We start from the raw sequence: 20,621 nt of genomic DNA on the forward strand, positions 1-20,621 counted from the left end.
TCCCAAAATACCAAACCAACCTTTTTTTTTCTCCTCCAGTTCCGGTTTGTACTGCGCAGACAGTCAGCCCCCTGTCCCACACATTCTCTCTCTCTCTCCAACGACCAATGGTTGTTGTAAAAAAAAGAAAAGAAAAGAAAAAACGACGAAATGTCTGTCTGCCTGCCTATCTCGATTTGTTTACTTAATAAATTATTATTTTGCAACCAGTCACCTTACCACTAGTTAAAGACGAGCGCCGCGTGAAGACGGGATGGTGTGGACGTGTGGTAGAAAAGAAAAGCTGGATTTCCATCTCATCTCCTTGTTGTGGGTCTTGTTCAGTTGTTGACTGAGAGTACTACCAGACAGTAGAGTGAGCAGGTGGTGGTGGTGGTTGTGGAATTTTCCTCCAACAACAATCTCATGTCCACCAACGGTCCAACACACACTAATCTCTCGTACTCCCTGCTGCTACTGTTAGTACCAGCAGAAGAAGCAGCCCAGCGGCGGCTTTGGCTTCGGGTGGGGGCGGGCGAAAAGAAGCTAGCTGCTGCTGCCTTGCTCCCTCTCCCTCCCTGCGCCTGCGGCTGGCGCTGGCTGCGAGAGAGGAGGACGGTGGACGGAGGACCTCGCAAGCCAACTTCCATGGCTTTCGGATTCTCCGCCGCCGCCGCTGCTCTCCTCCTCCACTTGCACTTCCACCTGCTGCTGCTGCTCCTCCTCTCGCCGTCAGCTGCGCAGCCTGGTGAGCCGCCCTGCCCTTCCCATCCCCCATTCTCATCTCCAAAGATTCCCTTTTTTGTTGTTGTTCTGTTTACGGCGGCGCCGCCCTTTTTCTACCCAGCTTTACGCATTCATACTCATAGCCAATGTCATGGGAGCGAAATGTTCCAGCTTCTCTAGGAAATTTGCGAAATTGCAAGCAGATGAATGTGCATATCCACGCTGACCCCCTGTTCGATTCTTGGGTCCCCTTAATTAGGCCTGGTTTAGTTTTCAAAAATTTTCTCCCCAAACTATCACGTCGAATCTTGTGGCACATGCATGGAGTATTAAATATAGATGAAAAAAAAACTAATTGCACAGTTTGGTCGGAAATCGCGAGAGGAATGTTTTAAGACTAAGCAGTCCATGATTAGCCATAAGTGCTACAGTAACCAACATGCGCTAATGATGAATTAATTAGGCTTAATAAATTCGTCTCGCAATTTTTAGACGAGCTATATAATTAGTTTTTTATTAGTATCCGAAAACCCCTCCCGATATTCCAAAACATTCGATGTGACATCCAAAAATTTTCGTTTCGCGAACTAAACAGCCTTAGGTAGTTTGGATTCCACAAATGATAAATCTAAGAGTACTACCGGAGTAAGCAACTAGCTTCGACTGTGTGTGTTCTACTAAATCTAAACTTCACCATCTCATCTTTAATTTGGCCCCCTTCCCATCCTGCGCTGTGCTGCAGGTTTCAGCAGCTTGGACTGCGGGGGAGCTCGCGATCACACGGATGCCATCGGGATCCAGTGGACCTCCGACGCCACCTTCGTCTCCAGCGGCGGCCAGACCGCGCAGCTGCTGGTCCAGAACGGCCCGCAGCAGGCCCAGCAGCAGCTCACCACCGTGCGCTACTTCCCCGCGGACAACAGGAAGTACTGCTACACCATGAACGTCAGGAACCGGACGCGCTACCTCGTCAGGGCCACTTTCCTCTACGGCAACTTCGACAACAGCAACGTCTACCCCGAGTTCGACATCTCCATCGGCGCGTCTCCCTGGTCAACCATTGTGGTCGACGACGCCACCACACCCGTCGTCGAGGAAGCCATTATCTTGGCTGCTGCTCCCACGCTCAGTGTTTGTCTCTCCAATGCCAGCACGGGACAGCCGTTCATCTCTACTCTCGAGCTTCGACAGTTTAATGGTTCGCTCTACTACACCACTGATGAGAAGCGCTTCTTTCTTGGACTCTCTGCGAGGATAAATTTTGGCGCAGCAAGCAATGATTCAGTGAGGTACTAACACTGCACAACACCGAGCATGCTCATGCCTTTTACATTGTACATAGGTTTCACACCTGACCACAGTTATAAACAACATTCTTGTTCCACAGATACCCTGATGATCCATTTGATAGAATTTGGGAATCTGATTCTGTGAGGAGAGCAAATTACCTTGTTGATGTTGCTCCAGGGACTGAAAGAATATCAACTACCAAACCCATATTCGTCGGTACCAACGAAGAACCACCTGAAAAGGTCATGCAAACAGCAGTAGTTGGCCAGGATGGGTCCTTGAACTACCGCCTTGATTTGGAAGGTTTCCCGGCAAATGCTTGGGGAGTCTCATATTTTGCAGAAATTGAAGATCTGGCACCAAATGAAACGAGGAAATTTAAGTTAGAGGTCCCTGGCATGCCAGCACTCAGTAAACCAACTGTTGATGTGGAGGAGAATGCTCAAGGGAAATACCGTTTGTATGAACCGGGCTACACGAATTTGACACTTCTGTTTGTTTTCTCGTTTGGGTTCAGGAAGACAAATGATTCTTCAAAGGGGCCTATTTTGAATGCCCTGGAGATTTACAAATATGTCCAAATTACTATGGGATCACAAGATGGTAAGCGATTGTGCACGGTTCTGCTACCTTTTCTTTGTCCTAGCTGCAACAACCCCTTATGTTTCTGAATAAGAAATCCACTTTGGGACTGAATTGGTGTATGCAACATTCACAGCAAATATCATGGCCAGCATGGTATCACGATATCCACAGGAAGGTTGGGCACAAGAGGGTGGTGATCCGTGCTTACCAGCATCATGGTCCTGGGTGCAATGTAGTTCAGAAGCTTCTCCAAGGGTATTTTCAATGTATGATAACCATGTCATTTCTGCCTTAAATTTTTTGCCTTCCTTAATGAAATAGTATTTGGCACCTAATAATTTTTTTTTTTCTTGCAGCACATGGTCTGGGAAGAACATTACAGGAACTATCCCGGTGGAACTGACAAAGTTATCAGGGCTGGTTGAGCTGTAAGGACTGAATACTTTATCTTTCTCTTGTCTAAGTATTTGGCTTCTATTGTCTGATCGACTTGTTTCTGCTAATGCAGAAGGCTTGATGGTAATTCATTTTCTGGCCAAATTCCTGATTTTAGCGAATGCCGTAATTTGCAGTATATGTGAGTTTCCATTATTTTGGTAATATGTTATTGTGAAATGATTGTACTAATATATGGTGCTTTTCTTCATTCTAGTCACCTTGAGAACAATCAGTTAACTGGTGAATTGCCATCTTCTTTGGGAGACCTACCTAACCTCAAAGAGGTGTAAGTTAAACATCGTTGTGTGCACCTTGTCTTATTCTCCATACTTTGGAGAGCATAGTGTATTATTTCTTCAATTTATTTTCCTTTCTGAATTTTTTTTATTTGTATTCATTTCTTACATTTTTCTGCTCAAGAAACCCAAATTGATGTTAGTGATTTAGGCTTTTTGATATGAGTAAATCTGTGAGGATCTTTATGGAAAAAAGAACTGCTCTTATGAACTAAAACTTTTGCAGATATGTTCAAAACAACAAGCTGTCTGGGCAGGTTCCAAAAGCACTTTTCAAGGGAAGCATTATTTTGAAGTTAGTATCCTGTCCTTAAAGCAGACTATTAATTTCAGATCATGCTTTTGAACACTAATGTGGCTTGACAGCCTTCACTCTTCAGTCCCATCAAAATGCTTACATATACAAATCAAATAGCTATGCTGTTCTTAGAATGGTCGCATGACTCCCATATGTTCTAATTGTTTCATGCTGCAGCTTCTCAGGCAACAGTGGCCTTCACATAGTAAGCAATGGCATTAGCCACACCATAATTGTTATATGTGCGGTGATTGGAGCCATTGTCTTACTGGGTGTTGCTATTGGGTGCTATTTCATTACATGTAGGAGAAAGAAGAAATCTCACGAAGGTACACACTCTTTAGCTCAATTGGCATATCTGATATTATGCTAGGGCATGCAGTGATTCTTTTGCCATCTCCAGACACTGTTGTTATTGCAGCACCAGCAAAAAAACTTGGTTCATACTTTAGTGAAGTAGCTACAGAATCAGCACACAGATTTTCTTTATCTGAAATTGAAGATGCTACTGACAAATTTGAGAGAAGAATTGGCTCTGGAGGCTTTGGCATAGTATACTATGGGAAGCTGGCTGATGGGAGAGAGATTGCAGTCAAACTTCTCACAAACGACTCCTATCAGGGAATCCGAGAATTCTTGAACGAGGTTTGTTCTCATACTCTCAACATTAGTTCAAAATAGTTGCGTAACCGGATCTATACTTTTTTATGCAATTCTGAATTATGGCAGCCTGAAATACGGAACTTAGTGTGTTCTTGCATATATGTAGCTGGCTAACATCTTGTTTCAGGTGACATTGCTTTCCAGAATACATCATAGACACCTGGTTACATTCCTTGGTTACTGTCAACAAGATGGCAAAAACATATTAGTGTATGAGTTCATGCATAATGGGACACTAAAAGAGCACCTCTGTGGTAAGTCCACATCCAACTGATGGTAAATCTACAATGTAGGACCAACGACAAACTGTCAGTAGGTGGATAGTTATTCTTCCAGAAGCAGACAAGCTAAATGTTTCTGGTATATAACTTAACTAAAAGAATGCTCCTACTGTTGATTTTACATCTTTTGGAACTGCAGAGCATTCGCGCGTGCTTAATTAACTGAACTCAAACATGAAGTTAGATCAGATTCTCCTTAATGATAGACAGGCTTTTGTGTATGCCAGATATCTCTAGTTTAGCTCTCAATTGTGATTCAACCCTAGCAGCAACATGAAGTGTTAGATGACAGCACCCCATGGTCAACAGAGAAAACATATACAGATGAGGGTAAACTTTTGGTGGTGTTTCGCAGGAGCTGATAATGTAAAGATAACTAGCTGGCTGAAGCGTCTTGAGATCGCAGAAGATTCTGCAAAAGGTTTGTGGTCTGCTGGTTTCACAATTCACTACTTGTATATTGAATATGGAGAAATTAGCCACCACGGTTCTGATTCTGAATGTGAAATTGCAAAAATCAGGTATAGAGTATCTCCACACAGGATGCTCCCCAACAATTATCCATAGAGACCTGAAGAGCAGCAACATTCTCCTAGACAAGAACATGAGAGCAAAAGTTGCAGACTTTGGGCTATCGAAACCTGCAGTGGATGGGTCTCATGTGTCAAGTATAGTTCGAGGAACAGTGGGATACCTGGACCCAGAGTAAGGCCAAGCAATCTGGCTGAGGTGTTTTGTATCATTTTGTCTCATGTTGTCTAAAGAATCGATTTTGTCCTGGTGTGGTTAGGTACTATATCTCGCAGCAGCTAACAGAGAAGAGCGACATCTACAGCTTTGGTGTGATTTTGCTGGAGCTCATCTCTGGCCATGAACCCATCTCAAATGACAACTTTGGGCTCAACTGCCGTAACATTGTGGCATGGGTAAGAAGTGAACAGTACTAGCATCAGTTTTGCTTCCTGTTCCATCAGTGAGTTTCTGCTGAAGCAAAAGCAGTGGATGTAAAAACTAAATTAAACAAATGAACATGGCAGGCCCGATCGCACATCGAGAGTGGGAACATCCACGCCATCGTTGACAAATCATTGGACAGAGGCTATGACCTGCAGTCGGTGTGGAAGATCGCGGAGGTGGCCATAATGTGTGTGAAGCCCAAGGGCGCGCAGAGGCCTCCCATCTCTGAGGTGCTCAAGGAGATCCAGGACGCCATTGCCATCGAGCGGGGACCCCAGGAGATGCAGCGCTCTACCATCCAACAGCAGTTGCTCGTGTCCAACAACAACAGGTCCATGGGTGGTGCCTCGTCGTCCGCGAACAACAATTCAGGTAGTGTGGCGGTGGACTTGGAGCAGAACGGAGCATCCTTCGACGAGCTGCTCATGCGGCCAGGTCTCAGATGAGAACATAGTGAGCAGCAGCACTAAGGCCTCAGCCTTATTTGTATGTATGTACCTACGTATGTATGGGACTATGGGTTGCCAGTCTTGAGTCGTAGCTTGAGAACCACTGAGTCCCCAAGTTGTATGTAGAGGAAACTAACTGGCTAGAGAACCACCCGGTCCCTGAGCTGTATGTAATGCGTAAGAATTTATTATGTTTAGCTAACTGGAGACTAAGCGTACAAAGTTTTGGCAGACAAATCGAAGCATAGAGTTTGTTTTTAAGAAAGGTTAAGGGATTTGTTGTTGAAACAAACGAAGTAATGCTAGCAAAGAAACCAGTGCAGTATCGTATATTATTATACCATGGGTAACACTGACAGTTATGACTTTCTTGTAAACCGTCACCTCAATTCCTTCAATTGACATAAACTCAATTCCCTGTACAAATGTACTCGCCAGGCAGCCACAAACAGAAGGGAGCAAGAGCAACCACAAGTCAATAGAGCCACCGATCACCAAGTTACTACAAACACCGACCAAAATCATCATGTACAGACACGAGAAAACAAACTGCCAACAAGCCAAGCCCACCTAAGCTTCTTAATCTCTTTCACTCACAAGTCACACTACACCACATTATAGACATATCTCTATCTATTTCAGCTCCAGCTGCTTTGTTCTTCTCGGCACATAATCTTTCTTTTCACTCAAGCTTCTCAAATCAGAAGAGAATGAACCTGATCATCAACAAATAAACCAAAAGGAAGGTAAGTTTTCAACTTATTTGTGCACCAATACATAGAACACCTGCTCTCACTAAAAAAAACTAACCAATGGCATGCATACCTGGTAATTTCAAATGGCTGGACCAAAACTCAGGTTCATTTTGGTCAATTCCAATAGCAATAAATACTCGTGTACCAGCTCATAAGCACAACACCACTATCCACCTCAGGTATACTGTGCGTTGTGTGCAACCAGTTACTTCCACAAAATGCCCCAAGTTACAACATGTCAGCACAAAGTCACACATTATCCCAGGAGACAATCACATTCCAAAGGCTCTGTTATAGATATCATTTGAACCCAGCATGTGCAACTTGTTCGCTTCACTTGGATATAACACCCTCGTGTTATTCCCTTGTCTCGAATCACTCCACCCATCCCAGTGACCATTTGTAACCTGCGAGTTTCTGGGTTGTTGCGGAATGTGCACATAAGGGGATACAGGACCATGGTTCTGAGCTAAAAATCTGGATGCCAGGTAATTATCGTTCATATGGTTCAAGCCATCCTGCATAGGGTCTGTGAATCTCAGGTTTTGATGAGACTGCACATTTGGCTGTACATGTAACTGAAACCTTGGATCGCTACTTGCTGGTTGCAACTGTGCTTGAAAAGCAGGAGAATTTTTCATCTCCAGCCCTGAATCGCCAATTCCAGGCATCAGTCCTTTGCCCACAGCCAATATAGCAGGATCATCAAACTCCATATCACTTGAGTGCCTTCCAAACTGAGATTGGTAATGATTACTGTTGCCACCCAAAACAGTATCCCGGAGAAGATTGTCTGTGAAGAACCGCAAAAGGCATGAGAAATCAAACTAGTTATAGGAAAATAAGAAAAAATACTGAGACAGGAAACAAACCTTGGTATGTTGAGCCATATGACTGATTAGACCCATCCTGTGATGAAAATCCAGAAGAAAATGCAAAAGGAAATCTAGAAGGGGGATTAGGGCCATCATGTGATGGAAGTCCAGAAGAAAAAGCAGAAGGGAACCTAGAAGAGGTATTAGGTCCATCCTGAGATGAAAATCCAGAAGAAAATGGAGAAGGCAGTCTAGTAGGGGGCTTAGACACTTCCTGAGCTGAAATTCCAGAAGAAAATGCAGAAGGGAATCTAGGAAGGGGGATAGACCCATCATGAGACGAAATTCCAGAAGGAAACCCAGGAGTGGGGTTCAAACTATCCTGGGATGGAAATGCAGAAGAAAATCCAGGAGGGGGGACTCTTGCTGGTGCTGAAAATCCTGGGGGGGCAGATATTTTAGACCTCGATGTACCTGAGAAAGCAAATTCTTCGTAAGCACATAAACTTATCACTGGTAAACATAAAAATCACATAATAAGCACCAACAGATCAACAATCTATTTGCATGAGTCAGAATATCTTTACCAATACTGAATGAAAAATAAGTGCAGCACACAGAAATAAGTTCATTCAATTACAGTACCTATCATTCTTTTTTTTTTTTTTTTTTTTTTTGTGATTTACAGTACCTATCATTCTGCTCAGTCAGGCAAAGTAGTGAAAAGGTATCACAGTACTCACCAGCAGTTGCCATATCTAATACACCAAGAGAGTTGCTATTGGAAAAATCATTTTCTAGAGATTGGAATGAAAGGCCATTCTGGTAAATATTTCCTCGAGAATTCTGGGGCAGCAAACTGAAATTCTGCTCAGTACCAGTACCACAGTTTCTGAGAGATGAATCTAACAAGTTTCCTTGGTTATCCTGTCTAGCAAATGAAAATCTGGACTCTTTGCTCCCAGTTCCTGATTTCCATGAAGGCGCAGTGAAATGGACATCATTATTTTCAGATTCCCTAAGCATCCTAACAAAATTGTTAGCAGTCGAATATGAATCATCCCACGGATTAAACTCTGACGACAACATATCAGAAATTATTCTGCTCTCATCCTTATTTATGCTTATGGTCTTGTCAAAACTTCCTATACTATCTGAACCCATTGCTCTATGCTGATGACTTCCTATTCCAGGATGCCCAGAAACATTACCATGTGTATATACAGTCCCTAGCCCATCTTGACCTTCATTTGGCAAGACATAAGTGTTATTTATTGAAGAAAACCCTGTCTGTGAAGATGCTCTAGTGCCAATCGTCAATGCAGGGTTACTTTCTGTATCATTCCACAACGAATTATCTAATGTACTAGGAAATTGGGCAAATGACGAATATGATGGTTGCTTTGAACCATCCAGCAGTATACTATGAAGTTTGTCAGTGAGCATTGTAGAATCTACTATATCATTTAAAGGAGTCACGCCACAATTTTGCAGCTCTGAACTCCAATCAAGACGCTTATCAGAACTATATTGACAAGAAAGAATAGTATCCTTATTTTCTGAAGGTAAGAAGAACTCATCAAGATTGGGATGAGGTTGGTCTTTGTCAAAATTCTGATCCATAGGCACATCAACCGATGTGCATGGCACTGCCATACTCTGAATATCATTGTTGCCACCTAATTTTACTGAAGATATCTGAGCAGATAGCTTCTCCATGTCAGTGTTCCTGGATCCAGTATCCTCCAATATTTTCTCCCCAGAAGCATGACTAGATTGGCAGTCTACAGCCTTTGAAGTAAGGCTTTTAGGAGTAATATTGGTAAGTGAGTGGTCACCATCACTCGTACTTACATCTGATTTAGATATTGCTATACTTGATACAAAATCTGAAGGACTTTTGCTGGTAATGTTGTTCATTGTTATGTCATTCTTAGATAAAACCAGTGGCTTAGATGCTGGATGGGTTAGCTCGCCATTTTCATTTGCAACTTGATTTTCATCGCTTCCTTTTGATATCCCATCTGATACTACAATGTCATCATCATTCCAAGCTGAAGGTATTGTCGAGAAATCTATGTCCAGTGATGACTCCAGTGATGATAGAGCTTGTGTTTCCTTTGAAATACCAGGCTTATATGGCTGCAAGGTTTTAGACTCTTTTTCTGACACTTGCTGTCCTTCAGACATTTTTGTTGCTGTACTTGTATCATCATTCCACGAAGAGGGTGTTTTTGTACTGGAAATTACTGAAGAACTTGAAAATGGATTACTCTGTGATTCTGATTTAGGTTTTGTATGAGATTGTGATGATGTCGCCCCAGTAGCTGTTGTCCTGGCATTCAAATCGCGCTGCCCCCTGCACATAAAAAAGGGGGAAAATCATTAACACAGTCCTCAGCTTCAATGCATAGCAAAAAAGGTAGCATAAGACTTTTAGAGGTCCATACCATGAGGCAGCTGGTGGAAGTGTGGACCTCCCAGAACTACTGTTTGGAGGTGAAAGTCTGGGCTGGTTGGTGGTATTCTGCACAGATGGTGGCCAGTTAATGGAGTATGTAAGCCAAAACATGATGAAATATCATCGATTAAACCTAGACTAGAAAGCAGCATTAAGTTTTAAAAAATGGCATGTCTTCCAATGCACTTTGAATTTTCAGCATAGAGAACATACAAGTGTTCCATTCTTGAATGTATGCTTGGCTGAAACCACTGCACTGTAAGAGAAATCATCTCCTGGAGGAGGCAACACAGTGCCTGTACGTCTTTGTGAAACACTAGATGCCATCTGGGGGACTCTAGTCCTGACAGGAATGTAGAAGAGTGAATGAAAAGTAGCAATTGAAACTATCAAAATTGTTTTAGCACAAAGTTCAACAAAGCAGTACTTTAATATAATAAAACATCCACATTGAAGCACGCATACTTTTTTCTAAATCAACTTACAAAGAACACCAACAGCTTATACATAATAAAATTTTGCATAGGGATGAGTTCATCAAAGCAACACTTAATATAATACGCATCCACATTGAAGAAGACACGTTTTTGTAAATAAACCCACAGAGAACACCAACAGCTTATACATAGTAAGACTTTGCTTGTATGGCTTCAAGGGACTAACTTATCCAAAAGTGGAAAATAAATGGTGTTTTCAAAAAGGCAATGTGAGTACAAGTTGTAAGACATAATCTCTCTCTCTCTCTTGCTGCAACAGAGTTGGCATTTGGTCAGCTCGGCTGTCCAGTCTCTACTGCTGTAGCAGTATGGCAGTAAGCCACCTCTAGTACATTAGTTGGTAGCTATTACATCAGCCATGTCTTGGTAGTGGGCTGATGTAAGCTTTGTACCGCTAGTACTAGGAGTAGTTGGTGTACCTTAGGAGTAGGTAGTTGGTGTACCTTAGGAGTAGGTAGTTGGTGTACTCACCAACAACTATGTACCTGGTAGAAGTACTAGCACTTGTATATATATCACACCTAAGGCAATGCAAAAGAGTAGTTCAGTTTGCCACATCCAGAAGCAGAGCTTTCGGCCAGCGCTGGGCTTGTGTTGTGTGTGCGTGAGCTGTTCTCAATATCTTCTTCTACCTCTAGCCATAGTGAGCGAGTGTGCTGGTAAACTTACTGCTTACCTGTGCAGGGCAGCCGAGGGACCAACAAGTGGTATCAGAACCATACAAGCGCCATCGCCGGACTAACTGCTAGCGATGATGGACGGTTCGGAGATGGGCGACAGCAGCGGCGCTGCTGTGGCTGCCCAACCACGACAGGAGGTCGTCGTGCGCACGGTGCGGGAGGTCAACAGCACCAGTTGGCCGACGCTGACTCACACCAATTATGGTGAGTGGGCGGTGACTATGAAGGTTAAGCTCAGAGCCCGACGGCTCTGGAATGCCATTGACAAGGGCACCGACAACGAAGAAGACATGTCAGCGTTGGAAGCTATCCTCGCTGCTGTGCCAGAGGAGTACAGGGAGCCGTTGGGGGCGAAGAACTCTGCTAAGGAGGCGTGGGAGGCCATTGCAGCGATGCGCATCGGCTCCGACCGCGCAAAGAAGGCGACGGCCCAGCTGCTGAAGCAGGAGTACGCCAACCTCAAGTTCAAGGATGGTGAGTCGGTGGAGGACTTCTCCCTCCGCCTGCAGCCGCTCATCAGCAAGCTGAGGAGCCACGGAGTCACCATCGACGAAGAAGAGGCGGTCTCCAAGTACCTCCACTCCGTGCCGGTGAAGTACATCCAGATCGCTCTCTCCATAGAGACGATGCTGGACTTGTCCACCCTCACCATTGAGGATGTGACAGGCCGTCTGCGGGCGGTGGACGAGCGCATGGAGCAGGCCACAGCAACGACGGACATCGGCAAGCTGCAGCTGACAGAGGAGTGAGCTGTCCGCATGAAGGAGAAGGAGTGAGCAGGCCACAGCAACGACGAACAGCGGCAAGGCTTCTTCGGAGAAGAAGAAGAAGAAGGTCGACCCCAACGCTTGACGACGCTGCGGGAAGACGGGCCATTGGGCAAAGGAGTGCCCAAATCGCACGCAGGAGAAGAAGGCTGAGGCTCATTTAGTGCAGGCTGATGAGGATGATGAGGCCACTCTCTTGATGGCGACGTTCTGTGCACTGCACGACATTGAGGCCAAGAAGAAGGGAGAGGTGATGGCGGTGGAAGGGCATGGCAAGGCTCTGAAGGCTGTCAACCTTGACGAACCGCGCGTCCAAGTCCACCTCGGACGTGTGGGCGGCGAGCAGGAGCAGCGGTGGTACCTGGACTCCGGCGCCAGCAACCACATGACGGGCTCCAAGGAAGCCTTCTCTGAGCTCGACGGCAACGTGACCGGCACGGTGAAGGCTCAAGGGTGGCATCCGAGGGCGCGGCACCATCATCTTCAGGTGCCAGAACGTCGAGCACCTCACGCTGACGGATGTATATTACATCCCGCAGCTGCGTTCAAGCATCATCAGCATTGACCAGCTGGATGAGCGCGGCAGTGAGGTACTGATCAAGGACGACGTCCTCAGGATCAGGGACCGAGAGCAGCGGCTTCTTGCCAAGGTGAAGAGGTCCCAGAACCGGCTGTACCTGCTCGACTTGGACCAGCCCATCTGCTTGGCTGCACGGCACACGGAGGAGCCGTGGCTGTGGCATGCCCAGTATGGCCATCTCAGCTTCGACGCTCTTGGTCGGCTGGAGAAGATGGTGACTGGGCTGCCTCATATCGAGCACGCAGGCGAGCTGTGTGACAGTTGTCTGGTCGGGAAGCAAAGAAGGCTGCCGTTCCCGAAGACGGCGAAGTACCGCGCGACAGAGGCCCTCGAGCTGGTCCATGGTGACCTCTGTGGGCCGATCACGCCGGCGACGCACGGCGGGCGCAAGTACTTCATCTTGCTGGTGGATGACTACAACCGGTTCATGTGGCTGCAGCTTCTGACCAGCAAGACCGAGACAGCGGAAGTGGTCAAGAAGTTCAAGGCGCGCGTGGAGGCGGAGAGCGGCAAGAAGCTACGCGTGCTGCGGACTGATCGCGGCAGCGAATTCACTTCAGTGGAGTTCGCTGCGTACTGCGCGGATCAGGGTGTGGTACGACACCACACGGCGCCGTACTCGCCACAGCAGAATGGCGTGGTGGAGCGGCGGAACCAGACGGTGGTCGGCATGGATCGATCCATGATGAAGGCCAAAAACATGCCGGCAAAGTTATGGGGAGAGGCGGTGACCACGACGGTGTTCATCCTCAACCGCGTGCCCACCAAGGCCCTGAAGGGCAAGACGCCGTTCGAGGCTTGGCATGGACGCAAGCCGAATGTGTCCTTCCTCAGGACATTTGGCTACGTCGGCCATGTGAAGAACACCAAGCCTCACCTTGGCAAGCTGGAAGACAGGAGCACGCCGATGGTGCTCCTGGGCTACAAGGAGGGCACCAAGGCGTATCGGCTCTATGATCCCAAGAGAGGCAAGGTGGTGATCTCTAGGGATGTGGTGTTCAATGAGATGGCGGCCTGGGACTGGGAGGGTCCGGGCACGGGGGAAGCTGGCAGCTTGAGCAGCACCTTCGTCGTCGAACACTTAGTCATCCACGGTGGTGGAGACGCTGGAGAAGAGGTGCCGAGCGGTCCAGAAGCAATGCCGACCACTCCAGAGGGGGTGCCGAGCACTTCAGCAGCAGTGCCGACCACTCCAGCAGTGGATCCGAAAACTCCGGCAGTGGTGCCGAGTGGTCCAGCAGCGATGCCGACCACTCCGGCAGTGGTGCCGAGCGGTCCAGCAGCGATGCCGACCACTCCGGCAGAACAAGGAGGCCATGGACCACCGATCGAGTTCACCTCTCCACCCACCGACATCGACGAGTACGTGGACGCTTTCCACGACGGCGAGGAGGTCCGGTTCAGGCGGGTGGACAACATCGTCGGTGAAGGGGGAGCTCCTGGGTTGGCCAGTCGTTTTCTCGATGACCCCGAGCTGCTCCTTGTTAGTGTAGAGGAGCCACCGACGTTTGCAGTGGCTGAACGCAACGACAATTGGCGCCGAGCGATGTTGGAAGAGATGAAGGCCATCGAGGACAATGGGACATGGGAGCTGGTAGATCCACCGATGGGCTGCAGGCCGATCGGGTTGAAGTGGGTCTATAAGGTGAAGCGGGACGAGCGCGGCGCCATTGTCAAGTACAAGGCTCGGCTCGTCGCCCGCGGCTTCGTGCAGCGTGAGGGCATCGACTTCGAGGAAGTCTTTGCTCCGGTGGCGCGAATGGAATCCGTTCGCTTGCTGTTGGCCATGGCTGCAGCGAAAGGATTGGTGCGTCCACCACCTCGACGTCAAGTCTGCGTTCCTCAACGGCGAGCTCGCGGAGACGGTCTTCGTCAAGCAAGCTCCGGGCTTAGCCGTCAAGGGCGCTCAACACAGGGTGCTCAAGCTGCGCAAGGCGCTCTACGGGCTGCGCAGGCCCCTCGGGCGTGGAACGCCAAGCTCGACGCCACCTTGGGTGAGCTTGGGTTCACTCGCTGCGCCACAGAGCACGCGTTGTACACGCGGCGATGGGGGAAGAAGGAGCTCGTCGTCGGCGTGTATGTGGACGACTTAATCGTCACTGGAGCGCGGGCGGAGGACATCGACGGCTTCAAGCGCGAAATGGCTGCTCGTTTCAAAATGAGCGATCTCGGCGCGCTCTCCTACTACCTCGGCGTTGAGGTGAGGCAGGAGAAGGAGCACATCTCCCTGGGCCAGCGCGCCTATGCGGAGAAGCTACTGGAGCGCAGCGGCATGGCGGAGTGCAAGCCGTGCGCAACTCCAATGGAGGAGCAGCTGAAGCTGTCCAAGCACAGCATGGCAACGAAGGTGGACGCGGCGCGCTACCGGAGCATCGTCGGCGAGCTGCGCTACCTCACGCATACTCGGTCGGACATCACGTTCGCGGTCTGGTATGTCAGTCGCTTCATGGAGGACCCGCGCGAGGATCACTGGATGGTGGTGAAGAGGCTGCTGCGCTACGTCAAGGGGACGCTCGATCAAGCGATCAATCTTCCCCAAGAGTGGCGGCAAGGGTGGGCTACGGCTCACGGTCTTCAGTGAGGCACCCCCCAAGGCAAAGGAAGGTGAGCCGGAGCTCACTGTTTTCAGCAACGCAGACATGGCGGGCGACAGAGCACCTCCGGCGTGCTCGTCTTCCTTGGAGCGGCCCCCCATTGTTTGGCAGTCGCTGAAGCAAAAGATCGTGGCGCTATCGACGTGCGAGGCGGAGTACGTCGCAGCAGCCACGGCGGCGTGCCAGGCTGTCTGGCTGCGCCGGCTGCTGGGCGAGCTGACCGGCGAGGAAGCTCACCCGCCAGCTCTGATGGTGGACAACCAACCTGCCATTGCCCTCGCCAAGAACCCTGTCTTCCACGACCGGAGCAAGCACATTGACATCAAGTTCCACTTCCTCCGGGACTGCATCGATGGAGGGCAGATCGTCATCGAGTTCGTCGAGACCGGCAGACAGTTCGCTGACATCCTCACCAAGTCACTCGAGCGCCTGCGGTTCATGGAGCTGAGGAAGATGATTAGCATGGATGAGGTCAAAGCATCAGGTTAGCAGCAGGATTAGGGAAAGAATTGTAAGACATAATCTGCTGCTGATCTCTCTCTCTTGCTGCAGCAGAGTTGGCATTTGGTCAGCTCGGCTGTCCAGTCTCTACTGCTGTAGCAGTATGGCAATAGGCCACCTCTAGTACATTAGTTGGTAGCTATTACATCAGCCATGTCTTGGCAGTGGGCTGATGTAAGCTTTGTACTGCTAGTACTAGGAGTAGTTAGTGTACCTTAAGAGTAGGTAGTTGGTGTACTCACCAACAACTATGTACCTTGTAGAGGTACTAACACTTGTATATATATCACACCTAAGGCAATGCAAAAGAGTAGTTCAGTTTGCCACATCCAGAAGTAGAGCTTTCGGCCAGCGTTGGGCTTGTGCTGTGTGTGTGAGCTGTTCTCAATATCTTCTTCTACCTCTAGCCATAGTGAGTAAGTGTGCTGATAAGCTTACTGCTTACCTGTGCAGGGCAGCCGAGGGACCAACACAAGTAGTTTAGACAGAGAAGGAAAGTGATAGCCAGGACTAGCACATGACTTAGGGCTAAAATTAATAAGGAAGCAGAACAAGAAACTAAGGTTCCACAAGATATGTTAAAATAGCTCAGTACTACCTCGTATATGCTGAGATGATCTCATCTTTAGTAAAACTATCCTCCTGACTGCCTACATCATGCAAATAGAGACAATCTGGATTCCCACATGTCTGAGAAAAGACAAGAAACAGTCAGAATAAGTGAATTGGGTAGTAGAGTAAGTACTAAGTAAATGAAGATATCAGAACGAAGCAACAATTGTACCATGTTTCGTAGCCATGCATGGCAATACTTCGTAGTACCAAAGCATGCCCTGCAACAGTCAACAACCATTTGAGTTACTATGTTGTGAAAAAACTTAAACAAGAGAACAAAGTATAGAAACTCACCTTAACACTTTCCCTTCCAAGACAAAGTTGTGTACAGCTTGAATACACCAGATGGCCTCTTCTTCTTTGGCATAAGTAATATAACTGTACACATTTGACAAGAATCCATCATTGTTTAAGCAAGAGCAGAAATTCTGTATCTAACTCTTACACAAACAGAACACTCCCTACTGTCACAAATAAGACGTCCACAGTCATTAATGTGTACCTTTGACTGCTAGTTCCCATTGCTTGCAATAATTACAAAGTACAGAAATATCATAACATTATGCAACTACTATTCGAGACAGATACGCTCATGTCATTTTCACATATTCAATCTAACTATGTCAAGAGGTGTTGATGATCAATGTTTTATTCAATCTAACTATGTCAAGAGGTGTTGATGATCAATGTTTAAATACTGACTGCACACAGCGCAAAAGGTCACTTATCTGTGACTCGAGGGAATAACTTGTTGCAACAACATGCAAATAACACCAATGGTTCTTAAACAGTTTAGGACCATGATTACTAGATCCTCAACAAATCAGTAGGTAGCATAATCTCTTCAGGGAAAAACTAATTGGTTCATGTAACAACATGTACATATAAGGATAGCTAAACCAATGAGTAACGGCAACATATCAACACATGCAAGAATTATGTAGAGAAAGTAAAGAAGAGGAACAGTGTGTTCTAGAAGACTACAACTCTAATTTCACATGTTCTTTAACAAAGAGACCACTCAAATACAATCCATATTAGACGTGTTGCAAGCATGCAAATTTTAATATACACAGCAATTTCTACACTAGAAAAAAAAGGCACCCTAACTCCATTTTGGTTAATGCCTTAATGATAATCCCTAACTCAGTTCTGTTTAATTATAAACAATGCATGTTTCTGGCATAACACAGTTTCTTTTTTTAAGGCAGGCATAACACAGTTTCAGAATACATCCAGACACTTTCTTGGGATTTCCAATAGAAATCACCCAGAAACTAAAAAACACATCCCAGGAGAACAATATAAAGTACTCAAACTAAGAAAATTAGGCATTTCATTAAGAGATGAATTTCATCTATATCTGCACATGCAGGATTGGGTTCTGAGCTTAGCCCAGAAACAGATACCTTGCATCTATCTGGTTCTTTGAATTTCACGCCAATAATACAATACATATCCTAATGTTGGCAATGAGGATACAAATGTTACTTTCAAGCAGTTATGCAAATCAGCAAATCACACTGCTAAGTAGTTCAGATTAAACTTAAATGACTGAGCTACTTGCAAGGATATGGACATAATATCACATTTTCACCAAGTTCACTACACATAATAACAAGATTGAAGTCTGAATTTACTTTCTTATAATACCAATGGTCCAGTATTACAAGGAAGCATTAGAAACTTGAAACATGTGATTGCATAGAAAGTGGATAATTATTTGATATACCATTAGGCTAATTGACCAGTACTGAAAGTAGAAATCTAACTGCATATGAAGTACGAACATATCATGCATGTACAAGGTACGGTTCAGAGAGACATACACACTAATATTGCTGTTTGCTGATGCCTGAGAGGGAGGCCCAGTCGGACGGGAAACTGAAACCTTCAAAACTTTCCCATATTGACCAAAGTATTCCCTGCGCTCAAGTACCTAAACAAGAAATAATTGTAGAGTTGGTATGAGAAGTAAAATGTAAACATATCACACACAACTTGGACAAATCTGGATGTGAACTCACGCTCACGTTGCATAAATGCGCAGGTAGCCCAATTATGTACACCAGATTTCTCTGGATAACCCTGACACTAGCCAGATGCTTCTTAGATTCTACGGTTGACATTGCTGTTGTTGGTGGTGCTGCCTTTGGCTTAACCTTTTGGGTCTTGTGCTTCTTCTCTGCATTTTTCTCTGCCACCGTCCTGCTTCCATCATCAATGTAAAGGTAAGTTTGAGATACCTAGTGGCAAGGTCAACTTTCACAGATGGGTCCAGTTAACTAACTATTCCTATTTCCCATGATATATAAAAGGGTAATCAATAGCAAAGACCTAACTATTCATATTTCCCATGATAAATAAAAGGGTAATCGATCGCAAATGTTGTAGTCTGCTGAGGGTAATCATCACAAATGTTGTAGTCTGCTGAAGCACTACAGAAATTGATTGGTAAGAAGAGAAGCATTGCGACAGACCTGTCACAAGTGGCAGCCATCTTGACGATCCTGTCTTTGTCATAGCGTGTGCGGCATGCAGGGCAGCGGCCCTCTGTTTCCTCCTTCTCAGCCATGTCTATGATGTGGTGCCAGCACCAAACACAAATCTGCAGAGTTAAGTGGCAGTTATTATTAGATGATGGCACACAGCGCAGGCAAGGCAGGCTGCAATCTGATCGATATGATAGGATAGGAGGAGGATCGGTAGACATACATCGTAGCCGCATTTGCATGGCTTGAGCTGCTGGTCAGTGATGTCCATCTCCTCGGCACAGAGCGGGCAGGTGCGGTCGCCATCGTCGCTCATGGTCGTCCTGGTGGATTGGAAGTCAGCCAGCGTGAGGAGAAACAACCACCCAAGTCCCAAGTATTATGCATGTGGAAGAATAAGAAGACGGCCCAGACTCGAACAGATAAGACATGAATCAATCAATCCTTAAGGTACAGTATCAGGAACTTGAGATCCCAAATATCGGGGCACTTCACAGGATAAACTGATACATGGGAGACTGATTGAAGTGTAGAAGACACAGAGGGCATCGAACGTTGCCCGATTCTATCAAATCAGACATCCAACTTTAAATCCATAGGCAGAAACATATGACAGTCCTAAATTCCACCGGATTGCTCTGCTACGGGGATACACGACGGACTAATATTAATAATAACAACAGCAATAATTACAGAAGAAGAGGGCGGGGCGGCGAAATCGCCATGAGATTGTAGTGAATCGAGCCGAAAAGAGGAAGTCGAGTAGCGGGAGGGAGAGGAACTCACATTGGAGGGCGGGCCGGGGGTCTCCGATTGCGCGATTCGCGGGAGCGGCAGGGAACCCTAGAGGGAGAGGGAGGAGTGGGCGATTGAGATGGCGACGGCGGCGGCGGCGGGATCAAGCAGGAGAGCGAGCGGATTCAAGGTCGGATGGCTGGACTCCGACTTGTTCCTTGTGGTTGGGGTGCGCGGGCGCTGTGGACACGGAGGAGGAGGGGGGCGATGCGGTGTGCCTACGATGTGCCTCTGCCTGCGCCTGCCGGGTGTGGAGGAAGAAGGGAGGGAGGGACACAGGGCTGCGCCTGCATGGTGGGATCCTCTGTGGCCTTCCTTCGCTGTGGCAGCAATGCACCACCGCATTCATCCTTCCACCTTCCTCCCCTACAGTTTCTTTTACATGGTCATTATTCCATACACATGGTTATTACTTGTTACTGGCCATTGTTGCCCGTGCTTCGCTGTGGGTGATGTGCTTGGTATAGAAAAAATCTTAGAAAATATGGCTCATATGTCTAATATATTTTTTCATCGCGTTGCTACTAAAAGTTGGTCTATTTGGTACATTAAATGAGAAAATATGGGGAAAAATGTAACATGGTTTTTTTCATTACAATGTTGTAAACCAACGTAGAGGTTGGTTGTCATTACATGGTGCCTATTCTAGGCCAGCAAATCAATGACATGTTAGTGAAAAGAAGTATTTGATGGAGTTGGGCTCAAGCAACTAACACACTTAGATTCAAAGCACAACATTAGCTAGGATTACATTATAGGTGGAAAGAGCAAAAACTACAACACAAGTACGTCTCCTAACGCGAGGGTTTACAAAAGAGTGAATTAGGATCCACTCCCCTTAGGCGAAACTACAACACATTTCATAAATCTGGAATTACACGAAAGATTACACGGCGTCGAACACTAAATTACACCGGAATTTAAAGTTACATGGTTAAGAGCAACCTAGTACAACCAAGGCTTACTCCAGAAGTCAGGATAGATGAGGGCAATGGAGAAACAATAAGATAATAATTATCCAAAACATGGCGTATGACCAACAGATCCAGAAACAGGAGACTGAGAAGTCAAACATCGTGAACCCTAAGACCAAACTAACCAACGGTA

At 46.5% G+C, this 20,621-nt stretch overlaps 2 protein-coding genes across 7 annotated transcripts; one reads left to right on the forward strand and one right to left on the reverse strand.

Moving 5' to 3' along the window:
* Positions 1–388: 388 nt before the first annotated feature.
* On the forward strand, positions 389–6,292 carry LOC136486024 (probable LRR receptor-like serine/threonine-protein kinase At1g67720). 2 transcript variants are annotated; one of them, XM_066482791.1, is made up of 15 exons: positions 389–727; positions 1,448–1,994; positions 2,093–2,598; positions 2,714–2,846; positions 2,937–3,008; positions 3,089–3,157; positions 3,233–3,304; positions 3,541–3,609; positions 3,790–3,941; positions 4,034–4,257; positions 4,403–4,529; positions 4,912–4,977; positions 5,078–5,261; positions 5,347–5,482; positions 5,594–6,292. In XM_066482791.1, exons 1-15 carry the CDS (start codon positions 406–408, stop codon positions 5,957–5,959), a joined length of 3,045 nt encoding a protein of 1,014 aa, XP_066338888.1. In that variant the 5' UTR covers positions 389–405; the 3' UTR covers positions 5,960–6,292. The 2 variants fall into 2 exon arrangements, with proteins under 2 accessions (XP_066338888.1, XP_066338887.1); XM_066482790.1 differs by having other exon boundaries at positions 390–727; positions 4,016–4,257.
* A 505-nt stretch (positions 6,293–6,797) lies between these two features.
* LOC136486022 (uncharacterized) lies at positions 6,798–19,760 on the reverse strand. Of its 5 annotated transcripts, none has more exons than XM_066482789.1 (13): positions 19,506–19,760; positions 18,943–19,042; positions 18,708–18,835; positions 18,255–18,435; positions 18,057–18,166; positions 16,522–16,605; positions 16,397–16,445; positions 16,211–16,302; positions 10,207–10,330; positions 9,983–10,059; positions 8,276–9,891; positions 7,590–8,006; positions 6,798–7,510 (listed from the first exon to the last, which is right to left on the reverse strand). In XM_066482789.1, coding segments are annotated over exons 1-13 (3,501 nt in total). In that variant the 5' UTR covers positions 19,508–19,760; the 3' UTR covers positions 6,798–6,989. The 5 variants fall into 5 exon arrangements, with proteins under 5 accessions (XP_066338886.1, XP_066338884.1, XP_066338885.1 ...); XM_066482787.1 differs by having other exon boundaries at positions 10,207–10,336; positions 18,261–18,438; XM_066482788.1 differs by having other exon boundaries at positions 18,255–18,438.
* Between the last annotated feature and the right edge of the window lie 861 nt (positions 19,761–20,621).

The sequence above is a fragment of the Miscanthus floridulus genome, chromosome 10 (assembly GCF_019320115.1).
Source record: "Miscanthus floridulus cultivar M001 chromosome 10, ASM1932011v1, whole genome shotgun sequence".
Classification (NCBI taxonomy): Eukaryota; Viridiplantae; Streptophyta; class Magnoliopsida; order Poales; family Poaceae; genus Miscanthus; species Miscanthus floridulus.